Source organism: Lampetra planeri, chromosome 2, assembly GCF_965212315.1.
Source record: "Lampetra planeri chromosome 2, kcLamPlan1.2.h2, whole genome shotgun sequence".
Classification (NCBI taxonomy): domain Eukaryota; kingdom Metazoa; phylum Chordata; class Hyperoartia; order Petromyzontiformes; family Petromyzontidae; genus Lampetra; species Lampetra planeri.
Window position 1 is genome coordinate 24,986,763 of NC_136108.1, and position 25,581 is coordinate 25,012,343.

The window sequence follows — 25,581 nt, forward strand, 5'->3', positions numbered from 1 at the left end:
AATTTTCGTGTGCCTGTCTCCTAATTTTCAATTTTGCGTGCCCGTTTTCAATTTTGCGTGCCCGTTCCACATTGTCATCTTACTTGCAACAGCAGTACGTTGCCGTACACTCATTGATATGCTAATTCTCTCTGCCCCCTCCCTCTCTCCGTCCCCGCCCCCCCTCTCTATATTTAAGGGACCGTCACAGAAACGACCCCTCTCTTTGTGCCGATTTGTGTCCTCTCTCTGTGTGCCGTTGTGATGTCTGTCTGCTTGTATGTCTGTCTATAGTTTTCTAGTTAGATTTTTGTTGCTATTTCTTTTATACCTGATGATGATTGCTTGTGTTGCAATCGAAACGTCGTAATATGTTATTTTAATTTATTATTTTATTTTTAGACGTGACTTAACCGAAAAGAACCTAAGAATAATTCCTGAATTCACGAAAGCTCCTAAATTAAGATTGAACCACTTCTACGGGGAAGTTTTAAGCTTATCCTTTTTCTTTCTGGCTATTTGTTCTCTCTGCCTGTGTCCTCTCTTTGGAATTTTCACACTTAAAATTCTAACTTAGCAAATTTTGAAACACGTAATCAACCAGGCTATGCGTTAATTGTGTGTTAACCGACTCTCTGTGTTGTATTACATCACATTTCGATATTTTGCTAGGTTATTTAATTTTCGTGTGCCTGTCTCCTAATTTTCAATTTTGCGTGCCCGTTTTCAATTTTGCGTGCCCGTTTCACATTGTCATCTTACTTGCAACAGCAGTACGTTGCCGTACACTCATTGATATGCTAATTCTCTCTGCCCCCTCCCTCTCTCCGTCCCCGCCCCCCCTCTCTATATTTAAGGGACCGTCACAGAAACGACCCCTCTCTTTGTGCCGATTTGTGTCCTCTCTCTGTGTGCCGTTGTGATGTCTGTCTGCTTGTATGTCTGTCTATAGTTTTCTAGTTAGATTTTTGTTGCTATTTCTTTTATACCTGATGATGATTGCTTGTGTTGCAATCGAAACGTCGTAATATGTTATTTTAATTTATTATTTTATTTTTAGACGTGACTTAACCGAAAAAAAACAAATAATAATTCCTGCAGTCACGAAAGCTCCTAAATTAAGATTGAACCACTTCTACGGGGAAGTTTTAAGCTTATCCTTTTTCTTTCTGACTATTTGTTCTCTCTGCCTGTGTCCTTTCTTTGGAATTTTCACACTTAAAATTCTAACTTAGCAAATTTTGAAACACGTAATCAACCAGGCTATGCGTTAATTGTGTGTTAACCGACTCTCTGTGTTGTATTACATCACATTTCGATATTTTGCTAGGTTATTTAATTTTCGTGTGCCTGTCTCCTAATTTTCAATTTTGCGTGCCCGTTTTCAATTTTGCGTGCCCGTTCCACATTGTCATCTTACTTGCAACAGCAGTACGTTGCCGTACACTCATTGATATGCTAATTCTCTCTGCCCCCTCCCTCTCTCCGTCCCCGCCCCCCCTCTCTATATTTAAGGGACCGTCACAGAAACGACCCCTCTCTTTGTGCCGATTTGTGTCCTCTCTCTGTGTGCCGTTGTGATGTCTGTCTGCTTGTATGTCTGTCTATAGTTTTCTAGTTAGATTTTTGTTGCTATTTCTTTTATACCTGATGATGATTGCTTGTGTTGCAATCGAAACGTCGTAATATGTTATTTTAATTTATTATTTTATTTTTAGACGTGACTTAACCGAAAAAAAACAAAGAATAATTCCTGCAGTCACGAAAGCTCCTAAATTAAGATTGAACCACTTCTACGGGGAAGTTTTAAGCTTATCCTTTTTCTTTCTGACTATTTGTTCTCTCTGCCTGTGTCCTTTCTTTGGAATTTTCACACTTAAAATTCTAACTTAGCAAATTTTGAAACACGTAATCAACCAGGCTATGCGTTAATTGTGTGTTAACCGACTCTCTGTGTTGTATTACATCACATTTCGATATTTTGCTAGGTTATTTAATTTTCGTGTGCCTGTCTCCTAATTTTCAATTTTGCGTGCCCGTTTTCAATTTTGCGTGCCCGTTCCACATTGTCATCTTACTTGCAACAGCAGTACGTTGCCGTACACTCATTGATATGCTAATTCTCTCTGCCCCCTCCCTCTCTCCGTCCCCGCCCCCCCTCTCTATATTTAAGGGACCGTCACAGAAACGACCCCTCTCTTTGTGCCGATTTGTGTCCTCTCTCTGTGTGCCGTTGTGATGTCTGTCTGCTTGTATGTCTGTCTATAGTTTTCTAGTTAGATTTTTGTTGCTATTTCTTTTATACCTGATGATGATTGCTTGTGTTGCAATCGAAACGTCGTAATATGTTATTTTAATTTATTATTTTATTTTTAGACGTGACTTAACCGAAAAGAACCAAAGAATAATTCCTGCAGTCACGAAAGCTCCTAAATTAAGATTGAACCACTTCTACGGGGAAGTTTTAAGCTTATCCTTTTTCTTTCTGGCTATTTGTTCTCTCTGCCTGTGTCCTCTCTTTGGAATTTTCACACTTAAAATTCTAACTTAGCAAATTTTGAAACACGTAATCAACCAGGCTATGCGTTAATTGTGTGTTAACCGACTCTCTGTGTTGTATTACATCACATTTCGATATTTTGCTAGGTTATTTAATTTTCGTGTGCCTGTCTCCTAATTTTCAATTTTGCGTGCCCGTTTTCAATTTTGCGTGCCCGTTCCACATTGTCATCTTACTTGCAACAGCAGTACGTTGCCGTACACTCATTGATATGCTAATTCTCTCTGCCCCCTCCCTCTCTCCGTCCCCGCCCCCCCTCTCTATATTTAAGGGACCGTCACAGAAACGACCCCTCTCTTTGTGCCGATTTGTGTCCTCTCTCTGTGTGCCGTTGTGATGTCTGTCTGCTTGTATGTCTGTCTATAGTTTTCTAGTTAGATTTTTGTTGCTATTTCTTTTATACCTGATGATGATTGCTTGTGTTGCAATCGAAACGTCGTAATATGTTATTTTAATTTATTATTTTATTTTTAGACGTGACTTAACCGAAAAGAACCAAAGAATAATTCCTGCAGTCACGAAAGCTCCTAAATTAAGATTGAACCACTTCTACGGGGAAGTTTTAAGCTTATCCTTTTTCTTTCTGACTATTTGTTCTCTCTGCCTGTGTCCTTTCTTTGGAATTTTCACACTTAAAATTCTAACTTAGCAAATTTTGAAACACGTAATCAACCAGGCTATGCGTTAATTGTGTGTTAACCGACTCTCTGTGTTGTATTACATCACATTTCGATATTTTGCTAGGTTATTTAATTTTCGTGTGCCTGTCTCCTAATTTTCAATTTTGCGTGCCCGTTTTCAATTTTGCGTGCCCGTTCCACATTGTCATCTTACTTGCAACAGCAGTACGTTGCCGTACACTCATTGATATGCTAATTCTCTCTGCCCCCTCCCTCTCTCCGTCCCCGCCCCCCCTCTCTATATTTAAGGGACCGTCACAGAAACGACCCCTCTCTTTGTGCCGATTTGTGTCCTCTCTCTGTGTGCCGTTGTGATGTCTGTCTGCTTGTATGTCTGTCTATAGTTTTCTAGTTAGATTTTTGTTGCTATTTCTTTTATACCTGATGATGATTGCTTGTGTTGCAATCGAAACGTCGTAATATGTTATTTTAATTTATTATTTTATTTTTAGACGTGACTTAACCGAAAAGAACCAAAGAATAATTCCTGCAGTCACGAAAGCTCCTAAATTAAGATTGAACCACTTCTACGGGGAAGTTTTAAGCTTATCCTTTTTCTTTCTGGCTATTTGTTCTCTCTGCCTGTGTCCTCTCTTTGGAATTTTCACACTTAAAATTCTAACTTAGCAAATTTTGAAACACGTAATCAACCAGGCTATGCGTTAATTGTGTGTTAACCGACTCTCTGTGTTGTATTACATCACATTTCGATATTTTGCTAGGTTATTTAATTTTCGTGTGCCTGTCTCCTAATTTTCAATTTTGCGTGCCCGTTTTCAATTTTGCGTGCCCGTTCCACATTGTCATCTTACTTGCAACAGCAGTACGTTGCCGTACACTCATTGATATGCTAATTCTCTCTGCCCCCTCCCTCTCTCCGTCCCCGCCCCCCCTCTCTATATTTAAGGGACCGTCACAGAAACGACCCCTCTCTTTGTGCCGATTTGTGTCCTCTCTCTGTGTGCCGTTGTGATGTCTGTCTGCTTGTATGTCTGTCTATAGTTTTCTAGTTAGATTTTTGTTGCTATTTCTTTTATACCTGATGATGATTGCTTGTGTTGCAATCGAAACGTCGTAATATGTTATTTTAATTTATTATTTTATTTTTAGACGTGACTTAACCGAAAAGAACCAAAGAATAATTCCTGCAGTCACGAAAGCTCCTAAATTAAGATTGAACCACTTCTACGGGGAAGTTTTAAGCTTATCCTTTTTCTTTCTGACTATTTGTTCTCTCTGCCTGTGTCCTTTCTTTGGAATTTTCACACTTAAAATTCTAACTTAGCAAATTTTGAAACACGTAATCAACCAGGCTATGCGTTAATTGTGTGTTAACCGACTCTCTGTGTTGTATTACATCACATTTCGATATTTTGCTAGGTTATTTAATTTTCGTGTGCCTGTCTCCTAATTTTCAATTTTGCGTGCCCGTTTTCAATTTTGCGTGCCCGTTCCACATTGTCATCTTACTTGCAACAGCAGTACGTTGCCGTACACTCATTGATATGCTAATTCTCTCTGCCCCCTCCCTCTCTCCGTCCCCGCCCCCCCTCTCTATATTTAAGGGACCGTCACAGAAACGACCCCTCTCTTTGTGCCGATTTGTGTCCTCTCTCTGTGTGCCGTTGTGATGTCTGTCTGCTTGTATGTCTGTCTATAGTTTTCTAGTTAGATTTTTGTTGCTATTTCTTTTATACCTGATGATGATTGCTTGTGTTGCAATCGAAACGTCGTAATATGTTATTTTAATTTATTATTTTATTTTTAGACGTGACTTAACCGAAAAGAACCAAAGAATAATTCCTGCAGTCACGAAAGCTCCTAAATTAAGATTGAACCACTTCTACGGGGAAGTTTTAAGCTTATCCTTTTTCTTTCTGGCTATTTGTTCTCTCTGCCTGTGTCCTCTCTTTGGAATTTTCACACTTAAAATTCTAACTTAGCAAATTTTGAAACACGTAATCAACCAGGCTATGCGTTAATTGTGTGTTAACCGACTCTCTGTGTTGTATTACATCACATTTCGATATTTTGCTAGGTTATTTAATTTTCGTGTGCCTGTCTCCTAATTTTCAATTTTGCGTGCCCGTTTTCAATTTTGCGTGCCCGTTCCACATTGTCATCTTACTTGCAACAGCAGTACGTTGCCGTACACTCATTGATATGCTAATTCTCTCTGCCCCCTCCCTCTCTCCGTCCCTGCCCCCCCTCTCTATATTTAAGGGACCGTCACAGAAACGACCCCTCTCTTTGTGCCGATTTGTGTCCTCTCTCTGTGTGCCGTTGTGATGTCTGTCTGCTTGTATGTCTGTCTATAGTTTTCTAGTTAGATTTTTGTTGCTATTTCTTTTATACCTGATGATGATTGCTTGTGTTGCAATCGAAACGTCGTAATATGTTATTTTAATTTATTATTTTATTTTTAGACGTGACTTAACCGAAAAAAAACAAAGAATAATTCCTGCAGTCACGAAAGCTCCTAAATTAAGATTGAACCACTTCTACGGGGAAGTTTTAAGCTTATCCTTTTTCTTTCTGACTATTTGTTCTCTCTGCCTGTGTCCTTTCTTTGGAATTTTCACACTTAAAATTCTAACTTAGCAAATTTTGAAACACGTAATCAACCAGGCTATGCGTTAATTGTGTGTTAACCGACTCTCTGTGTTGTATTACATCACATTTCGATATTTTGCTAGGTTATTTAATTTTCGTGTGCCTGTCTCCTAATTTTCAATTTTGCGTGCCCGTTTTCAATTTTGCGTGCCCGTTCCACATTGTCATCTTACTTGCAACAGCAGTACGTTGCCGTACACTCATTGATATGCTAATTCTCTCTGCCCCCTCCCTCTCTCCGTCCCCGCCCCCCCTCTCTATATTTAAGGGACCGTCACAGAAACGACCCCTCTCTTTGTGCCGATTTGTGTCCTCTCTCTGTGTGCCGTTGTGATGTCTGTCTGCTTGTATGTCTGTCTATAGTTTTCTAGTTAGATTTTTGTTGCTATTTCTTTTATACCTGATGATGATTGCTTGTGTTGCAATCGAAACGTCGTAATATGTTATTTTAATTTATTATTTTATTTTTAGACGTGACTTAACCGAAAAAAAACAAAGAATAATTCCTGCAGTCACGAAAGCTCCTAAATTAAGATTGAACCACTTCTACGGGGAAGTTTTAAGCTTATCCTTTTTCTTTCTGACTATTTGTTCTCTCTGCCTGTGTCCTTTCTTTGGAATTTTCACACTTAAAATTCTAACTTAGCAAATTTTGAAACACGTAATCAACCAGGCTATGCGTTAATTGTGTGTTAACCGACTCTCTGTGTTGTATTACATCACATTTCGATATTTTGCTAGGTTATTTAATTTTCGTGTGCCTGTCTCCTAATTTTCAATTTTGCGTGCCCGTTTTCAATTTTGCGTGCCCGTTCCACATTGTCATCTTACTTGCAACAGCAGTACGTTGCCGTACACTCATTGCTATGCTAATTCTCTCTGCCCCCTCCCTCTCTCCGTCCCCGCCCCCCCTCTCTATATTTAAGGGACCGTCACAGAAACGACCCCTCTCTTTGTGCCGATTTGTGTCCTCTCTCTGTGTGCCGTTGTGATGTCTGTCTGCTTGTATGTCTGTCTATAGTTTTCTAGTTAGATTTTTGTTGCTATTTCTTTTATACCTGATGATGATTGCTTGTGTTGCAATCGAAACGTCGTAATATGTTATTTTAATTTATTATTTTATTTTTAGACGTGACTTAACCGAAAAGAACCAAAGAATAATTCCTGCAGTCACGAAAGCTCCTAAATTAAGATTGAACCACTTCTACGGGGAAGTTTTAAGCTTATCCTTTTTCTTTCTGGCTATTTGTTCTCTCTGCCTGTGTCCTCTCTTTGGAATTTTCACACTTAAAATTCTAACTTAGCAAATTTTGAAACACGTAATCAACCAGGCTATGCGTTAATTGTGTGTTAACCGACTCTCTGTGTTGTATTACATCACATTTCGATATTTTGCTAGGTTATTTAATTTTCGTGTGCCTGTCTCCTAATTTTCAATTTTGCGTGCCCGTTTTCAATTTTGCGTGCCCGTTCCACATTGTCATCTTACTTGCAACAGCAGTACGTTGCCGTACACTCATTGATATGCTAATTCTCTCTGCCCCCTCCCTCTCTCCGTCCCCGCCCCCCCTCTCTATATTTAAGGGACCGTCACAGAAACGACCCCTCTCTTTGTGCCGATTTGTGTCCTCTCTCTGTGTGCCGTTGTGATGTCTGTCTGCTTGTATGTCTGTCTATAGTTTTCTAGTTAGATTTTTGTTGCTATTTCTTTTATACCTGATGATGATTGCTTGTGTTGCAATCGAAACGTCGTAATATGTTATTTTAATTTATTATTTTATTTTTAGACGTGACTTAACCGAAAAGAACCAAAGAATAATTCATGCAGTCACGAAAGCTCCTAAATTAAGATTGAACCACTTCTACGGGGAAGTTTTAAGCTTATCCTTTTTCTTTCTGGCTATTTGTTCTCTCTGCCTGTGTCCTCTCTTTGGAATTTTCACACTTAAAATTCTAACTTAGCAAATTTTGAAACACGTAATCAACCAGGCTATGCGTTAATTGTGTGTTAACCGACTCTCTGTGTTGTATTACATCACATTTCGATATTTTGCTAGGTTATTTAATTTTCGTGTGCCTGTCTCCTAATTTTCAATTTTGCGTGCCCGTTTTCAATTTTGCGTGCCCGTTCCACATTGTCATCTTACTTGCAACAGCAGTACGTTGCCGTACACTCATTGATATGCTAATTCTCTCTGCCCCCTCCCTCTCTCCGTCCCCGCCCCCCCTCTCTATATTTAAGGGACCGTCACAGAAACGACCCCTCTCTTTGTGCCGATTTGTGTCCTCTCTCTGTGTGCCGTTGTGATGTCTGTCTGCTTGTATGTCTGTCTATAGTTTTCTAGTTAGATTTTTGTTGCTATTTCTTTTATACCTGATGATGATTGCTTGTGTTGCAATCGAAACGTCGTAATATGTTATTTTAATTTATTATTTTATTTTTAGACGTGACTTAACCGAAAAGAACCAAAGAATAATTCCTGCAGTCACGAAAGCTCCTAAATTAAGATTGAACCACTTCTACGGGGAAGTTTTAAGCTTATCCTTTTTCTTTCTGACTATTTGTTCTCTCTGCCTGTGTCCTTTCTTTGGAATTTTCACACTTAAAATTCTAACTTAGCAAATTTTGAAACACGTAATCAACCAGGCTATGCGTTAATTGTGTGTTAACCGACTCTCTGTGTTGTATTACATCACATTTCGATATTTTGCTAGGTTATTTAATTTTCGTGTGCCTGTCTCCTAATTTTCAATTTTGCGTGCCCGTTTTCAATTTTGCGTGCCCGTTCCACATTGTCATCTTACTTGCAACAGCAGTACGTTGCCGTACACTCATTGATATGCTAATTCTCTCTGCCCCCTCCCTCTCTCCGTCCCCGCCCCCCCTCTCTATATTTAAGGGACCGTCACAGAAACGACCCCTCTCTTTGCGCCGATTTGTGTCCTCTCTCTGTGTGCCGTTGTGATGTCTGTCTGCTTGTATGTCTGTCTATAGTTTTCTAGTTAGATTTTTGTTGCTATTTCTTTTATACCTGATGATGATTGCTTGTGTTGCAATCGAAACGTCGTAATATGTTATTTTAATTTATTATTTTATTTTTAGACGTGACTTAACCGAAAAGAACCAAAGAATAATTCCTGCAGTCACGAAAGCTCCTAAATTAAGATTGAACCACTTCTACGGGGAAGTTTTAAGCTTATCCTTTTTCTTTCTGGCTATTTGTTCTCTCTGCCTGTGTCCTCTCTTTGGAATTTTCACACTTAAAATTCTAACTTAGCAAATTTTGAAACACGTAATCAACCAGGCTATGCGTTAATTGTGTGTTAACCGACTCTCTGTGTTGTATTACATCACATTTCGATATTTTGCTAGGTTATTTAATTTTCGTGTGCCTGTCTCCTAATTTTCAATTTTGCGTGCCCGTTTTCAATTTTGCGTGCCCGTTCCACATTGTCATCTTACTTGCAACAGCAGTACGTTGCCGTACACTCATTGATATGCTAATTCTCTCTGCCCCCTCCCTCTCTCCGTCCCCGCCCCCCCTCTCTATATTTAAGGGACCGTCACAGAAACGACCCCTCTCTTTGTGCCGATTTGTGTCCTCTCTCTGTGTGCCGTTGTGATGTCTGTCTGCTTGTATGTCTGTCTATAGTTTTCTAGTTAGATTTTTGTTGCTATTTCTTTTATACCTGATGATGATTGCTTGTGTTGCAATCGAAACGTCGTAATATGTTATTTTAATTTATTATTTTATTTTTAGACGTGACTTAACCGAAAAAAAACAAAGAATAATTCCTGCAGTCACGAAAGCTCCTAAATTAAGATTGAACCACTTCTACGGGGAAGTTTTAAGCTTATCCTTTTTCTTTCTGACTATTTGTTCTCTCTGCCTGTGTCCTTTCTTTGGAATTTTCACACTTAAAATTCTAACTTAGCAAATTTTGAAACACGTAATCAACCAGGCTATGCGTTAATTGTGTGTTAACCGACTCTCTGTGTTGTATTACATCACATTTCGATATTTTGCTAGGTTATTTAATTTTCGTGTGCCTGTCTCCTAATTTTCAATTTTGCGTGCCCGTTTTCAATTTTGCGTGCCCGTTCCACATTGTCATCTTACTTGCAACAGCAGTACGTTGCCGTACACTCATTGCTATGCTAATTCTCTCTGCCCCCTCCCTCTCTCCGTCCCCGCCCCCCCCTCTCTATATTTAAGGGACCGTCACAGAAACGACCCCTCTCTTTGTGCCGATTTGTGTCCTCTCTCTGTGTGCCGTTGTGATGTCTGTCTGCTTGTATGTCTGTCTATAGTTTTCTAGTTAGATTTTTGTTGCTATTTCTTTTATACCTGATGATGATTGCTTGTGTTGCAATCGAAACGTCGTAATATGTTATTTTAATTTATTATTTTATTTTTAGACGTGACTTAACCGAAAAGAACCAAAGAATAATTCCTGCAGTCACGAAAGCTCCTAAATTAAGATTGAACCACTTCTACGGGGAAGTTTTAAGCTTATCCTTTTTCTTTCTGGCTATTTGTTCTCTCTGCCTGTGTCCTCTCTTTGGAATTTTCACACTTAAAATTCTAACTTAGCAAATTTTGAAACACGTAATCAACCAGGCTATGCGTTAATTGTGTGTTAACCGACTCTCTGTGTTGTATTACATCACATTTCGATATTTTGCTAGGTTATTTAATTTTCGTGTGCCTGTCTCCTAATTTTCAATTTTGCGTGCCCGTTTTCAATTTTGCGTGCCCGTTCCACATTGTCATCTTACTTGCAACAGCAGTACGTTGCCGTACACTCATTGATATGCTAATTCTCTCTGCCCCCTCCCTCTCTCCGTCCCAGCCCCCCCTCTCTATATTTAAGGGACCGTCACAGAAACGACCCCTCTCTTTGTGCCGATTTGTGTCCTCTCTCTGTGTGCCGTTGTGATGTCTGTCTGCTTGTATGTCTGTCTATAGTTTTCTAGTTAGATTTTTGTTGCTATTTCTTTTATACCTGATGATGATTGCTTGTGTTGCAATCGAAACGTCGTAATATGTTATTTTAATTTATTATTTTATTTTTAGACGTGACTTAACCGAAAAGAACCAAAGAATAATTCCTGCAGTCACGAAAACTCCTAAATTAAGATTGAACCACTTCTACGGGGAAGTTTTAAGCTTATCCTTTTTCTTTCTGGCTATTTGTTCTCTCTGCCTGTGTCCTCTCTTTGGAATTTTCACACTTAAAATTCTAACTTAGCACATTTTGAAACACGTAATCAACCAGGCTATGCGTTAATTGTGTGTTAACCGACTCTCTGTGTTGTATTACATCACATTTCGATATTTTGCTAGGTTATTTAATTTTCGTGTGCCTGTCTCCTAATTTTCAATTTTGCGTGCCCGTTTTCAATTTTGCGTGCCCGTTCCACATTGTCATCTTACTTGCAACAGCAGTACGTTGCCGTACACTCATTGATATGCTAATTCTCTCTGCCCCCTCCCTCTCTCCGTCCCCGCACCCCCTCTCTATATTTAAGGGACTGTCACAGAAACGACCCCTCTCTTTGTGCCGATTTGTGTCCTCTCTCTGTGTGCCTTTGTGATGTCTGTCTGCTTGTATGTCTGTCTATAGTTTTCTAGTTAGATTTTTGTTGCTATTTCTTTTATACCTGATGATGATTGCTTGTGTTGTAATCGAAACGTCGTAATATGTTATTTTAATTTATTATTTTATTTTTAGACGTGACTTAACCGAAAAGAACCAAAGAATAATTCCTGCAGTCACGAAAGCTCCTAAATTAAGATTGAACCACTTCTACGGGGAAGTTTTAAGCTTATCCTTTTTCTTTCTGGCTATTTGTTCTCTCTGCCTGTGTCCTCTCTTTGGAATTTTCACACTTAAAATTCTAACTTAGCAAATTTTGAAACACGTAATCAACCAGGCTATGCGTTAATTGTGTGTTAACCGACTCTCTGTGTTGTATTACATCACATTTCGTTATTTTGCTAGGTTATTTAATTTTCGTGTGCCTGTCTCCTAATTTTCAATTTTGCGTGCCCGTTTTCAATTTTGCGTGCCCGTTCCACATTGTCATCTTACTTGCAACAGCAGTACGTTGCCGTACACTCATTGATATGCTAATTCTCTCTGCCCCCTCCCTCTCTCCGTCCCCGCCCCCCCTCTCTATATTTAAGGGACCGTCACAGAAACGACCCCTCTCTTTGTGCCGATTTGTGTCCTCTCTCTGTGTGCCGTTGTGATGTCTGTCTGCTTGTATGTCTGTCTATAGTTTTCTAGTTAGATTTTTGTTGCTATTTCTTTTATACCTGATGATGATTGCTTGTGTTGCAATCGAAACGTCGTAATATGTTATTTTACTTTATTATTTTATTTTTAGACGTGACTTAACCGAAAAGAACCAAAGAATAATTCCTGCAGTCACGAAAGCTCCTAAATTAAGATTGAACCACTTCTACGGGGAAGTTTTAAGCTTATCCTTTTTCTTTTTGGCTATTTGTTCTCTCTGCCTGTGTCCTCTCTTTGGAATTTTCACACTTAAAATTCTAACTTAGCAAATTTTGAAACACGTAATCAACCAGGCTATGCGTTAATTGTGTGTTAACCGACTCTCTGTGTTGTATTACATCACATTTCGATATTTTGCTAGGTTATTTAATTTTCGTGTGCCTGTCTCCTAATTTTCAATTTTGCGTGCCCGTTTTCAATTTTGCGTGCCCGTTCCACATTGTCATCTTACTTGCAACAGCAGTACGTTGCCGTACACTCATTGATATGCTAATTCTCTCTGCCCCCTTCCTCTCTCCGTCCCCGCCCCCCCTCTCTATATTTAAGGGACCGTCACAGAAACGACCCCTCTCTTTGTGCCGATTTGTGTCCTCTCTCTGTGTGCCGTTGTGATGTCTGTCTGCTTGTATGTCTGTCTATAGTTTTCTAGTTAGATTTTTGTTCCTATTTCTTTTATACCTGATGATGATTGCTTGTGTTGCAATCGAAACGTCGTAATATGTTATTTTAATTTATTATTTTATTTTTAGACGTGACTTAACCGAAAAGAACCAAAGAATATTTACGTATTTATTTATGCGGTTGACTGGGTGTGATAATCAGTGTACAAATGTATAATAGATTTTCAACATTTTAACACTGTGCATGCCATTGCATGTTTGCTGTCTATGTGTCGATCGCATCTTGAACACCTTTTCATACGAGATGTTTCATTATGGGAACCTCATTTGCCAGTAAAAATATGATAATTGGTTCTTTACCCTTCTATCTGGCAACAAAACTGACACCTTTTTTTACAAGGAGTCATGTTTGCATAGACCGCAATACCTGCAGTCATAATACAAACAAAAGAACATAACTCTGATAATGTGCACTGTCCTTAAAGTTGATTGATCCACACCCGAGACAGCTTTCCTTAGAGCCTAGTCTCATATGGGTGGGACCAGATGACGCCAAAAGGCGCACAACTCAAAGACAATGCACCATCAGAGTATGAGAGCTCGGGGCAAGCATCTACACTATGGGAACCTCATTTGCCAGTAAAAATATGATAATTGGTTCTTTACCCTTCTATCTGGCAACAAAACTGACACCTTTTTTTACAAGGAGTCATGTTTGCATAGACCGCAATACCTGCAGTCATAATACAAACAAAAGAACATAACTCTGATAATGTGCACTGTCCTTAAAGTTGATTGATCCACACCCGAGACAGCTTTCCTTAGAGCCTAGTCTCATATGGGTGGGACCAGATGACGCCAAAAGGCGCACAACTCAAAGACAATGCACCATCAGAGTATGAGAGCTCGGGGCAAGCATCTACACTATGGGAACCTCATTTGCCAGTAAAAATATGATAATTGGTTCTTTACCCTTCTATCTGGCAACAAAACTGACACCTTTTTTTACAAGGAGTCATGTTTGCATAGACCGCAATACCTGCAGTCATAATACAAACAAAAGAACATAACTCTGATAATGTGCACTGTCCTTAAAGTTGATTGATCCACACCCGAGACAGCTTTCCTTAGAGCCTAGTCTCATATGGGTGGGACCAGATGACGCCAAAAGGCGCACAACTCAAAGACAATGCACCATCAGAGTATGAGAGCTCGGGGCAAGCATCTACACTATGGGAACCTCATTTGCCAGTAAAAATATGATAATTGGTTCTTTACCCTTCTATCTGGCAACAAAACTGACACCTTTTTTTACAAGGAGTCATGTTTGCATAGACCGCAATACCTGCAGTCATAATACAAACAAAAGAACATAACTCTGATAATGTGCACTGTCCTTAAAGTTGATTGATCCACACCCGAGACAGCTTTCCTTAGAGCCTAGTCTCATATGGGTGGGACCAGATGACGCCAAAAGGCGCACAACTCAAAGACAATGCACCATCAGAGTATGAGAGCTCGGGGCAAGCATCTACACTATGGGAACCTCATTTGCCAGTAAAAATATGATAATTGGTTCTTTACCCTTCTATCTGGCAACAAAACTGACACCTTTTTTTACAAGGAGTCATGTTTGCATAGACCGCAATACCTGCAGTCATAATACAAACAAAAGAACATAACTCTGATAATGTGCACTGTCCTTAAAGTTGATTGATCCACACCCGAGACAGCTTTCCTTAGAGCCTAGTCTCATATGGGTGGGACCAGATGACGCCAAAAGGCGCACAACTCAAAGACAATGCACCATCAGAGTATGAGAGCTCGGGGCAAGCATCTACACTATGGGAACCTCATTTGCCAGTAAAAATATGATAATTGGTTCTTTACCCTTCTATCTGGCAACAAAACTGACACCTTTTTTTACAAGGAGTCATGTTTGCATAGACCGCAATACCTGCAGTCATAATACAAACAAAAGAACATAACTCTGATAATGTGCACTGTCCTTAAAGTTGATTGATCCACACCCGAGACAGCTTTCCTTAGAGCCTAGTCTCATATGGGTGGGACCAGATGACGCCAAAAGGCGCACAACTCAAAGACAATGCACCATCAGAGTATGAGAGCTCGGGGCAAGCATCTACACTATGGGAACCTCATTTGCCAGTAAAAATATGATAATTGGTTCTTTACCCTTCTATCTGGCAACAAAACTGACACCTTTTTTTACAAGGAGTCATGTTTGCATAGACCGCAATACCTGCAGTCATAATACAAACAAAAGAACATAACTCTGATAATGTGCACTGTCCTTAAAGTTGATTGATCCACACCCGAGACAGCTTTCCTTAGAGCCTAGTCTCATATGGGTGGGACCAGATGACGCCAAAAGGCGCACAACTCAAAGACAATGCACCATCAGAGTATGAGAGCTCGGGGCAAGCATCTACACTATGGGAACCTCATTTGCCAGTAAAAATATGATAATTGGTTCTTTACCCTTCTATCTGGCAACAAAACTGACACCTTTTTTTACAAGGAGTCATGTTTGCATAGACCGCAATACCTGCAGTCATAATACAAACAAAAGAACATAACTCTGATAATGTGCACTGTCCTTAAAGTTGATTGATCCACACCCGAGACAGCTTTCCTTAGAGCCTAGTCTCATATGGGTGGGACCAGATGACGCCAAAAGGCGCACAACTCAAAGACAATGCACCATCAGAGTATGAGAGCTCGGGGCAAGCATCTACACTATGGGAACCTCATTTGCCAGTAAAAATATGTTGCCAGATAGAAGGGTAAAGAACCAATTATCATATTTTTACTGGCAAATGAGGTTCCCATAGTGTAGATGCTTGCCCCGAGCTCTCATACTCTGATGGTGCATTGTCTTTGAGTTGTGCGCCTTTTGGCGTCATCTGGTCCCACCCATATGAGACTAGGCTCTAAGGAAAGCTGTCTCGGGTGTGGATCAATCAACTTTAAGGACAGTGCACATTATCAGAGTTATGTTCTTTTGTTTGTATTATGACTGCAGGTATTGCGGTCTATGCAAACATGACTCCTTGTAAAAAAAGGTGTCAGTTTTGTTGCCAGATAGAAGGGTAAAGAACCAATTATCATATTTTTACTGGCAAATGAGGTTCCCATAGTGTAGATGCTTGCCCCGAGCTCTCATACTCTGATGGTGCATTGTCTTTGAGTTGTGCGCCTTTTGGCGTCATCTGGTCCCACCCATATGAGACTAGGCTCTAAGGAAAGCTGTCTCGGGTGTGGATCAATCAACTTTAAGGACAGTGCACATTATCAGAGTTATGTTCTTTTGTTTGTATTATGACTGCAGGTATTGCGGTCTATGCAAACATGACTCCTTGTAAAAAAAGGTGTCAGTTTTGTTGCCAGATAGAAGGGTAAAGAACCAATTATCATATTTTTACTGGCAAATGAGGTTCCCATAGTGTAGATGCTTGCCCCGAGCTCTCATACTCTGATGGTGCATTGTCTTTGAGTTGTGCGCCTTTTGGCGTCATCTGGTCCCACCCATATGAGACTAGGCTCTAAGGAAAGCTGTCTCGGGTGTGGATCAATCAACTTTAAGGACAGTGCACATTATCAGAGTTATGTTCTTTTGTTTGTATTATGACTGCAGGTATTGCGGTCTATGCAAACATGACTCCTTGTAAAAAAAGGTGTCAGTTTTGTTGCCAGATAGAAGGGTAAAGAACCAATTATCATATTTTTACTGGCAAATGAGGTTCCCATAGTGTAGATGCTTGCCCCGAGCTCTCATACTCTGATGGTGCATTGTCTTTGAGTTGTGCGCCTTTTGGCGTCATCTGGTCCCACCCATATGAGACTAGGCTCTAAGGAAAGCTGTCTCGGGTGTGGATCAATCAACTTTAAGGACAGTGCACATTATCAGAGTTATGTTCTTTTGTTTGTATTATGACTGCAGGTATTGCGGTCTATGCAAACATGACTCCTTGTAAAAAAAAGGTGTCAGTTTTGTTGCCAGATAGAAGGGTAAAGAACCAATTATCATATTTTTACTGGCAAATGAGGTTCCCATAGTGTAGATGCTTGCCCCGAGCTCTCATACTCTGATGGTGCATTGTCTTTGAGTTGTGCGCCTTTTGGCGTCATCTGGTCCCACCCATATGAGACTAGGCTCTAAGGAAAGCTGTCTCGGGTGTGGATCAATCAACTTTAAGGACAGTGCACATTATCAGAGTTATGTTCTTTTGTTTGTATTATGACTGCAGGTATTGCGGTCTATGCAAACATGACTCCTTGTAAAAAAAGGTGTCAGTTTTGTTGCCAGATAGAAGGGTAAAGAACCAATTATCATATTTTTACTGGCAAATGAGGTTCCCATAGTGTAGATGCTTGCCCCGAGCTCTCATACTCTGATGGTGCATTGTCTTTGAGTTGTGCGCCTTTTGGCGTCATCTGGTCCCACCCATATGAGACTAGGCTCTAAGGAAAGCTGTCTCGGGTGTGGATCAATCAACTTTAAGGACAGTGCACATTATCAGAGTTATGTTCTTTTGTTTGTATTATGACTGCAGGTATTGCGGTCTATGCAAACATGACTCCTTGTAAAAAAAGGTGTCAGTTTTGTTGCCAGATAGAAGGGTAAAGAACCAATTATCATATTTTTACTGGCAAATGAGGTTCCCATAGTGTAGATGCTTGCCCCGAGCTCTCATACTCTGATGGTGCATTGTCTTTGAGTTGTGCGCCTTTTGGCGTCATCTGGTCCCACCCATATGAGACTAGGCTCTAAGGAAAGCTGTCTCGGGTGTGGATCAATCAACTTTAAGGACAGTGCACATTATCAGAGTTATGTTCTTTTGTTTGTATTATGACTGCAGGTATTGCGGTCTATGCAAACATGACTCCTTGTAAAAAAAGGTGTCAGTTTTGTTGCGAGATGTTTCATCTCGAGCGATTTTCCCGGTGAAAAATTCGAATAAATAAAACATCACGTCGGGTTGCTGGGTTCATAGTGCGGTGTGCTAACCACTGCTCCACCGCTCTGCAGTGCCGGATTATCCTAGTAGCAAAAGTATCTACACATGTAGCTACGGGCCCCGCACTTTCAAGTGCCCCGTGCTATATGCTTTCAAGCTATCAATTCCGGTTCAGTGATTCTGCACTTGCTCCATTACTATAGTACTATACCGCCTTCAACTTTTATGAACGACTGGGTGTTTAAGGTTATCGATTTGTCGTATTTTCTGGCTGTATAGCAAATGAAAAAAATTACTTTACTATGCAAGTAAAAAAAATGTGTTTTAATATATGTTTTTTTAAATTTAGGGCCCCTTAATAACAAATGGTGCAGGCACCGCACGAGCTTTATCCGGCGAATCATAGCATCCACAGTTACTCTCTACGAATATTTCGGTAATTTATACAAATCGGCTGCCATTGCAACTTCAGAGAGCTGGGTACAAATGCTCTCCGATGCTCTCCAATGCGGGGCAGTTCCCCGCATTGCTCGGCTGATGCCCGGCGTTTTGCGCCATGTGCCAGGCTGACGAAGCTCCGCTTTGTGAAATATAATTCACCTTTATTGTTTGCTTTCTACACAATGTAAGTTTCGCACTCGGCACGATAGTCAATTTAAAGGGCCTAATTTACACACAAGTCAATGCTCCTTTTTTGTATATCCATGCAAAGTTTTATGCCAATAAATGTGCTCCCGTCTCCCCTGTGAGACATTAGCGGTGGGAACTGCCAAGGTGTTGCGCTTGAGCCGTTTAACCACCGCACTCTGCATCTCAATCCAAGCCCCTTGTGTTACTCCCTGCTCAAACGAGCAGCCGGGTGACAGCCATCTCTGCCGGTGGCCCTAATCCAAAGTAAAAGCGCCAAACATTCCCCCCGAATCTCCATGGGGTGGACAAACTGTTGACGTGTCACTTATGTGGTTATTAATTGTATCAACCCACAGAGTGATGAAAGGCCAGGTCAATCCGCAACTGGGATTTGTGCTCGCAGCCTCCTGATTGGACATTGGCACTGCGCGTACCATATGCACGAAATATACAACTGAACGTTTAAATTATTTCCGTCATAGGCTTGAAGTTGTCCGTATCCAAATTATGTTCTCTTTAGCGTGCCCCGGAAAAAAATACGTTTGAACAATTCATAAGGAAAAGCAATAATATTGTTTTGATCAGTAAGGGGCCGTCCATAAATGACGTCACGCACGTCATTTATGGGGAGGGGGGGTCAGACATTTGTGACGATGTGTGACGAGGGGGGGTTTGAGAAATGTGACGTCACATCAAAATGCTCAACTTTAAATACATATAGACAACACGTTCTACTTAATTAAATAGACGTTTTAATAAATGTTTCTCCTACATCAGAGTGCAGCGGCACATTAAATATGCACTGCAATCACAATAGTTTAAAGCGATTTGAAGCATACACCCAGCCATCAGATTTACCATGTAAGTCGAAAAAGATGGCAAGCAACCTTTTTTGGATTTCCTAATAAAAAAGAGACCTGATGGTTCAATGAGCCACTCTGTCTACAGGAAAGTTACCCATACGGATGCTTACCTAAAACAGGATTCCCACCACCATCCATCCCAGAAGAATTCCCTCATCAAGACTCTACATCATCGAGCCCAATGCATCTCCAACCAAGAACACATTGCCAGTGAACTCAAGCACGTACACCAAGCTCTCAAGACTAATGGTTACTCCGACTACACAATCCGCAAAGCCATCACTCCAACCATGAAGAAGGACCCTCTTGAGGAGCCATTCAAAACCATCACCTTACCCTACATTGCGGGGGTCACAAAAAAGATCTCCAAAATCTTGAATAAACACAAGATGCATGTCTAATTCAACACAGTCCATAAAATCCGTGATCTGGTCCCATCTGTAAAAGATATAATTCCAGACATACAGTACCCTGGCGTCTACAAACTAAGTTGCCTCTGTGGTAGCAGTTACATTGGAGAAACCAAACGACATGTCTCGGACCACGTCCGTGAACACAAAGCAGACCTAAAACACGGTAGGACCAACACCTCAGCGGTGGCAGACCACTGTTATAATTAAATGGGCTCACATGACATTGACTTCTCCAGGACAGAGGTTATCTGCAAGCCATCTGGCTACTATGAGAGATTCGTTCATGAGGCTATCCACATATACAAACACAGAGACAATTTCAACCGAGAAGATGGATTCTGGCTTAGCAATCATTGAAAGGATTTGATAAATAATTTCTGGTCTTAATTGATTGTTGTTCACGTTTACGGTGACTTTCAGACCGCATTCCATTCTATTTCTCTCCCCTCTCCTCCATTCCGAGCATAGATGGACTCGTCCGCCTGAAAAACCGCCAGTTGCTGTCCGTGGTGCTGACGTTAAGAAAAAACCGCCACTTTTTTAAATTTTCTTGCTGTGGTTTTCACACCTGATGATGATTGCTTGTTTTGCAATCGAAACGTCGTAAGAATTGTATTGTTTTATTTTTATTATTTCAATTTTTACCTTCTACGTGACTTTACCGAAAGAACCAATAATATGAATCCCGGGGGGGGGGGGGGGGGCAGAGCTTTGTGACGTCATATTTGAGAGGGGTCTGACTTATTATGACGCCGTGTGACGAGGGGGGGGTCAAAAATCGTCCAAAATCGCGTGACGTAATTTATGGACGGCCCCTAATGACCAGCGTCGAGCAAACAGGGCAATGGACACCACTACATTTTAATTCGCCACAAGCATGCAACCGTTGCTCTTCACTCGAACAATACGAACAACGCTTTTTGTTTCGTTCACGGTACAACGAGGTATCTTATGTAACCATTTGTCACGTGAAAAATAGTTTCAGATTATGGCTTAAAATTCACGTAAAAAAATCGGCTGGGGAGTGCACTCAAACTTTCTCCCAACACGTCTCAGCTTGACAGTCTGTGATGCACACAGGCGGCAAGGCTTCACACTCATCTTTGGTGCAATTTTCTTAGATTCATGCCCAGTGCGACTGTAATGTCATGGTTGGCAGGCTTACAAGTAGTCATACGTGTTATGTGTCCAGACATTCCCTCCAGCCATGTAATTGTAGAAGACCAATCAGCTCCAGCCCCCCCCCCCCCCACCGTGATATGACCTGGCTGACCACAAAGAACACAGGGGGTGGATCCAAATTGAAAATGTTGGTCATCATTAATGTGCCAGTTTACTGATGCCAAATAAACTCATTTTCAGAATTTTTTTTTTACGAATGATGCATTAATTATGACACGTATTTTTTATGTTAATTTTCTTCACGCAATCTCAGTGTAGCTCTTCCATTCTTATACTTTTGTGGTGGCCTCGAGGGGGCCACCGCGGTGTAGAGACAGTGCCGTGTGAGGGGTGGTCGTGTAAGGGCGGAGCCCGGGTGTCGCTGAGAAGGGGGTCGCGTCAGGACGTGACAGCGAGGTGAACCCGGGAGGACACGTGACCGGACGAGAGGGGGCAGAGGGGCCCCAGTCGGGAGTGAGAGGATCACGTGGTGGGGATCCAGAGTCCCCACGAGGGTTCTGGAAGGGGGGCGTGGCCAAGGGCGGAGCCAGCCACGCCAGGAGAGTCATAAGCGGGGTCCCGAGAGGGATCGTGGCGCTCAACTCTGGGAATGAAGTCGCCGCCCTCGGTCCTCGGTCTCCAGTGTCCACGTGTGGACCAGGCAGCTCGTCAGCTTTCCGGGTCCGACTATAGAATTGTCTCTCCGAGTGTCAGTTAGTTAGCCGTGGTGGTCACCACCATGTGCTGTTATCCTGTCAGAGTTACCCGTTGTGTTAAATAGACGTGTTGCCTCCGAGTACAAGTGTGCGCCTAAGTTAACACACTACACTATAAATAATCTTTAACAGCTCAGGTTAAGCAGTAAACTATTCATTCTTTGGTGTTCGCATTGCTCTTGCACAGTTCTCATTTTAGCACCCTTTGGTCTACAGCACCGGCGAGACGAGGCCATGAAGGAGGCCAATCAGTTTCAAGGACAATGCATCGATTATTTATCAAAGCATATTTGTTTTTAACGTTTTACCGCAAGCATGTGTGGTTAATGCAGACGGGTCTGTCTGGTGTTTCAACATAGGTGTTATTGCCAGAAATGGTAAAGCCTTTTATTTCTTCTCTTTAAATTGACTACATGGTGAAAACTTCAAATACGGAATGCAATGTGCTCAACAGTCGCTGCAATGCTCTATGAAAGAGATGTTGGATTACGTCACAAATAAAAAAAAAACCGAATATGTGCATTGTCATTTCCAGTTTAACATCAAGAAGGGCTGCCGGATGATTTCGAGTTGTGTTGCTGTGTGCATCCCGTACCTTTGCCATGTGACACTTCCACAGTCCACGTGCAGTTCAGGGAATTGGGATAGAAGTTGGGGAATCTCGGTGACAGAATGGTTCCCGTCGATGCCTTTATATATCCTCCGCACAGGGCTAAAGCGAGGGAGAGAGGAAATGGCATCAATGGCATTACTCACACATCGCAACAATGTTAAGATTACATCTTTGTGTACCCGGTAATTGCATACACACGAATGCACGCACGCATGAAAAACGACGTGAGATAGTGAATAAAATGTAAGAAAATTATCGTGTTTCCCAGATTAAGCAATTGCTCATAATACGGTGAAAGAAAAAAAAACTTCTTAGCATTGAAACGCCTCAACTCTTTATCGTATATCTTTGACGAAAAACTTCATAGCTCATCGGATTTCGCCAGGATAAATAACGATTCTGATTCTCGATTTAAAGCTTTCGTGACTGCAGGGATTCATCTTCTTGGTTCTTTCGGTAAAGTCACGTAGAAGGGAAGTAATAAAATAATAAAAATAAAACATAATAAAATCATTCTCACGACGTTTCGGCCACAACGCAAGCAGCCGTCCTCAGGTGAAGAACATGTCTGTCGATAAGACAGAGTCTAAATGACACGTCTTAGGCTTGGAGTGTCTATTTAAGCTGTGAGGGAGGAGGAAGAGAGCCTTGACAAAAGAATTTGCATTTGAAGAGGAATTTAGCATATTTATGGGAAATGCAGGAATGCGAATAGTGCTAATTGTGAAATGCGTGGGAGGTGGGCGGGGGGTTTTCAAAGTCATATTATGCCCATGCATTATGCATTCCTTCCCTTTGTTGGTGCTGCCCCTGCCCCCTCCCTTTGATGCTGCTAATCCTGCATAATGCATGGGCATAATATGACTTTGAAAACCCCCCGCCCACCTCCCACGCATTTCACAATTAGAACTATTCGCATTCCTGCATTTCCCATAAATATGCTAAATTCCTCTTCAAATGCAAATTATTTTGTCAAGGCTCTCTTCCTCCTCCCTCACAGCTTAAATAGACACTCCAAGCCTAAGACGTGTCATTTAGACTCTGTCTTATCGACAGACATGTTCTTCACCTGAGGACGGCTGCTTGCGTTGTGGCCGAAACGTCGTGAGAATTATTTTATTATGTTTTATTTTTATTATTTTATTACTTCCCTTCTACGTGACTTTACCGAAAGAACCAAGAAGATGATTCTGATTCTGACAGAGTAAGCAAATATGCTGCTAACCTAAAACCACTTAATCCACCAAGGGGTGATTAAACAATGCACAATCCTAAAGTGCTAATAAATGATAGTGGCAATGAGAGGTGGCTTTGAGTAAAGAGCTGTCCTCCTGAGCCAAGTATAAGTGTCATCCTCAACGTTCTGACCACGTGCCCCTACTGGACATCTGTGGGAAATATCTTTATAGTTCATCAGTTTCCTCCTGCAGTACAAATATATATTCTGATTCTGAAAGAAAAGAAAACATTCCGATAACTGTTCAAGGTTTGCACTTAAAAATGTCCTTACAATTCAATTGCCTGGCAAATGTAAAACTACGCCAACTACTTTTTCACGAAAAAGTATCAATTAGAGACGCTGATAGTACAACCACGTATGATCAAGTAAACACATTGACGCGCTGTCTGGAAATAATAGTGCTGCAATGAATAAAGCAGCTGAATTCACGACAATACGGTATATAATGACGAGTCTACTGTCCTCAGCAGGACTCACTGAAGAATAGATTAATGGTGCAATAATTATATTGACAGCCTACATATAATTCATCATAATCACACACATCTGCTGCTGCTGCTATTGTAACTCCCGGTCTTTTCAACTCAAGAGAGAAAAAATTGGCTGTTAAAGTCATTACCAGGCACTTTAAATTTTAGCCGTCGGTCGTACGAAGGGCTTGAGAAAGACGACAAATCGTCGAAGAAAGCCGAACACCCGCGTCACGTGACGCAATTTTTCCCCCTCCGAAAATGTTCCCGGGCCAATGCAGACGTTCACTTGTCGTGCCTTTTGTTCTTATTGGCTGGGAATTATTATTTCGAGGCCGACCTGCCAGCGGGCGCAATGCTCATAACAAAAACACACACTTGAGTAGCGGAGTGTTAATCCACGGCACAATGCGAAAGAGAAATCGTTCGTCGCACAATGGTGGGACATTTTACAACAAAATTGCATTCAACGGCAAAAAAAAAACGAGAGCAAATATAAGGGGCAACGAGTGATATAATATTAATTATTCAGGAATATAAGGCGATATGATGCAGCGTCATATTTTGTCAAAATTAAATAACTTCCTGTGTACACAGCACCGCGATGTCAAGAGCGCGCTGTTAATAATGAAACGCGAGGTGAAAAAGCACCACGCACACAAAGATATAGTGTATGCGTACGCATCGATATATACACATACGGTACACTTATAAGGCACATCATCATCATCGGTTGGATATCATATCCAGGATGTTGCAGCTCTGATGACTTCCCGGAAACCAATCCTGGAATTACAGCTGCCGCTCCCCGTCATTTGCAGTCTACCTGTGATGTTCTTCTGCCAACATTATTTTGGTCTCCCTCTGACCTGACACGGTTGCTTTTTTATATTTGTGTGCGCCGATTTCATTTTGCTTCTACTCTGTGCTGTTATTATTTATTCGGTTTTTTTGCTTCTATCATTTTCGGTGACCCAAATGAGACTCCTATCCTGGTCTCTCTGAGGGTTTTTTCAATCTTTCCTGGTCTCACACACACCAATTTTTTTTACCCAAAACTCGAATCGTAGCTTTTTTCCTCCGCGTTTTCTCTCGAAACCGTTACGTAATTTGACGCGACCGTATTGCACAAAATTCTGTCCACGCCAGTTCGCGCAGGCAGTCTGCTTCCGCGTTTTTGTGCCCTAAAATAATCGGTGACTTGGTGCCACGCGTGACATCCGTTGGTAATGCTGCAGCTCCAAAAAATAAATCAGAGCGCTTTGGCATTTCCCACTGGACAGCCGAACAGCGCTGGTGTGGAGCATCACCGTCGCAGGTCGGCAGCTGCTGTGTCCACTGGTGGTTGTCCTGGCAGGTCAGAGGAAGGTCGTGGCTGAGTGAAAATCCTGGCTCGCAGGAGAATTCCACGGACGAGCCGATGGAAAAATCGCCCCCCAGTCGCCGGCCGTGCACCGGAACGGGCAGATCGGGGCAGGAGTGCGCGTCCCACGTCACCCCTAGAATGTGGACACACGTACAAAAGACAAGGGCCCCCCGTATAGCCTTAACAGACTGTTGCGGAAAGTGCTGTTAGCGAGTAGCACCGATGAAGGACGGCACGGCACACGAGGGGATGGTTGGCCAGCACCACGCCCGGCCGCCTTTGTCTCTCTAGTGGCGATGTTTACACATTGCACCAGGTACTCATTTGAGGCTGAGTCGAACAAAGGGGGGGGGGGGCTAGCGCCGATTCAGA

The 25,581-nt window shown here is 41.5% G+C and overlaps 1 protein-coding gene across 1 annotated transcript in view; it reads right to left on the bottom strand.

Annotated features, from left to right (window-relative positions):
- Positions 1-25,581, bottom strand: part of LOC144724246 (CUB and sushi domain-containing protein 3-like) — a 256,770-nt gene that overhangs the window by 221,295 nt on the left and 9,894 nt on the right. Inside the window, exons 7-8 of the mRNA XM_078603219.1 lie at positions 25,154-25,342; positions 22,116-22,232 (exon numbers count right to left, since the gene is read on the bottom strand). Coding sequence (XP_078459345.1) covers positions 22,116-22,232; positions 25,154-25,342 — 306 coding nt within the window. The remainder of the gene's footprint in view (positions 1-22,115; positions 22,233-25,153; positions 25,343-25,581) is intronic.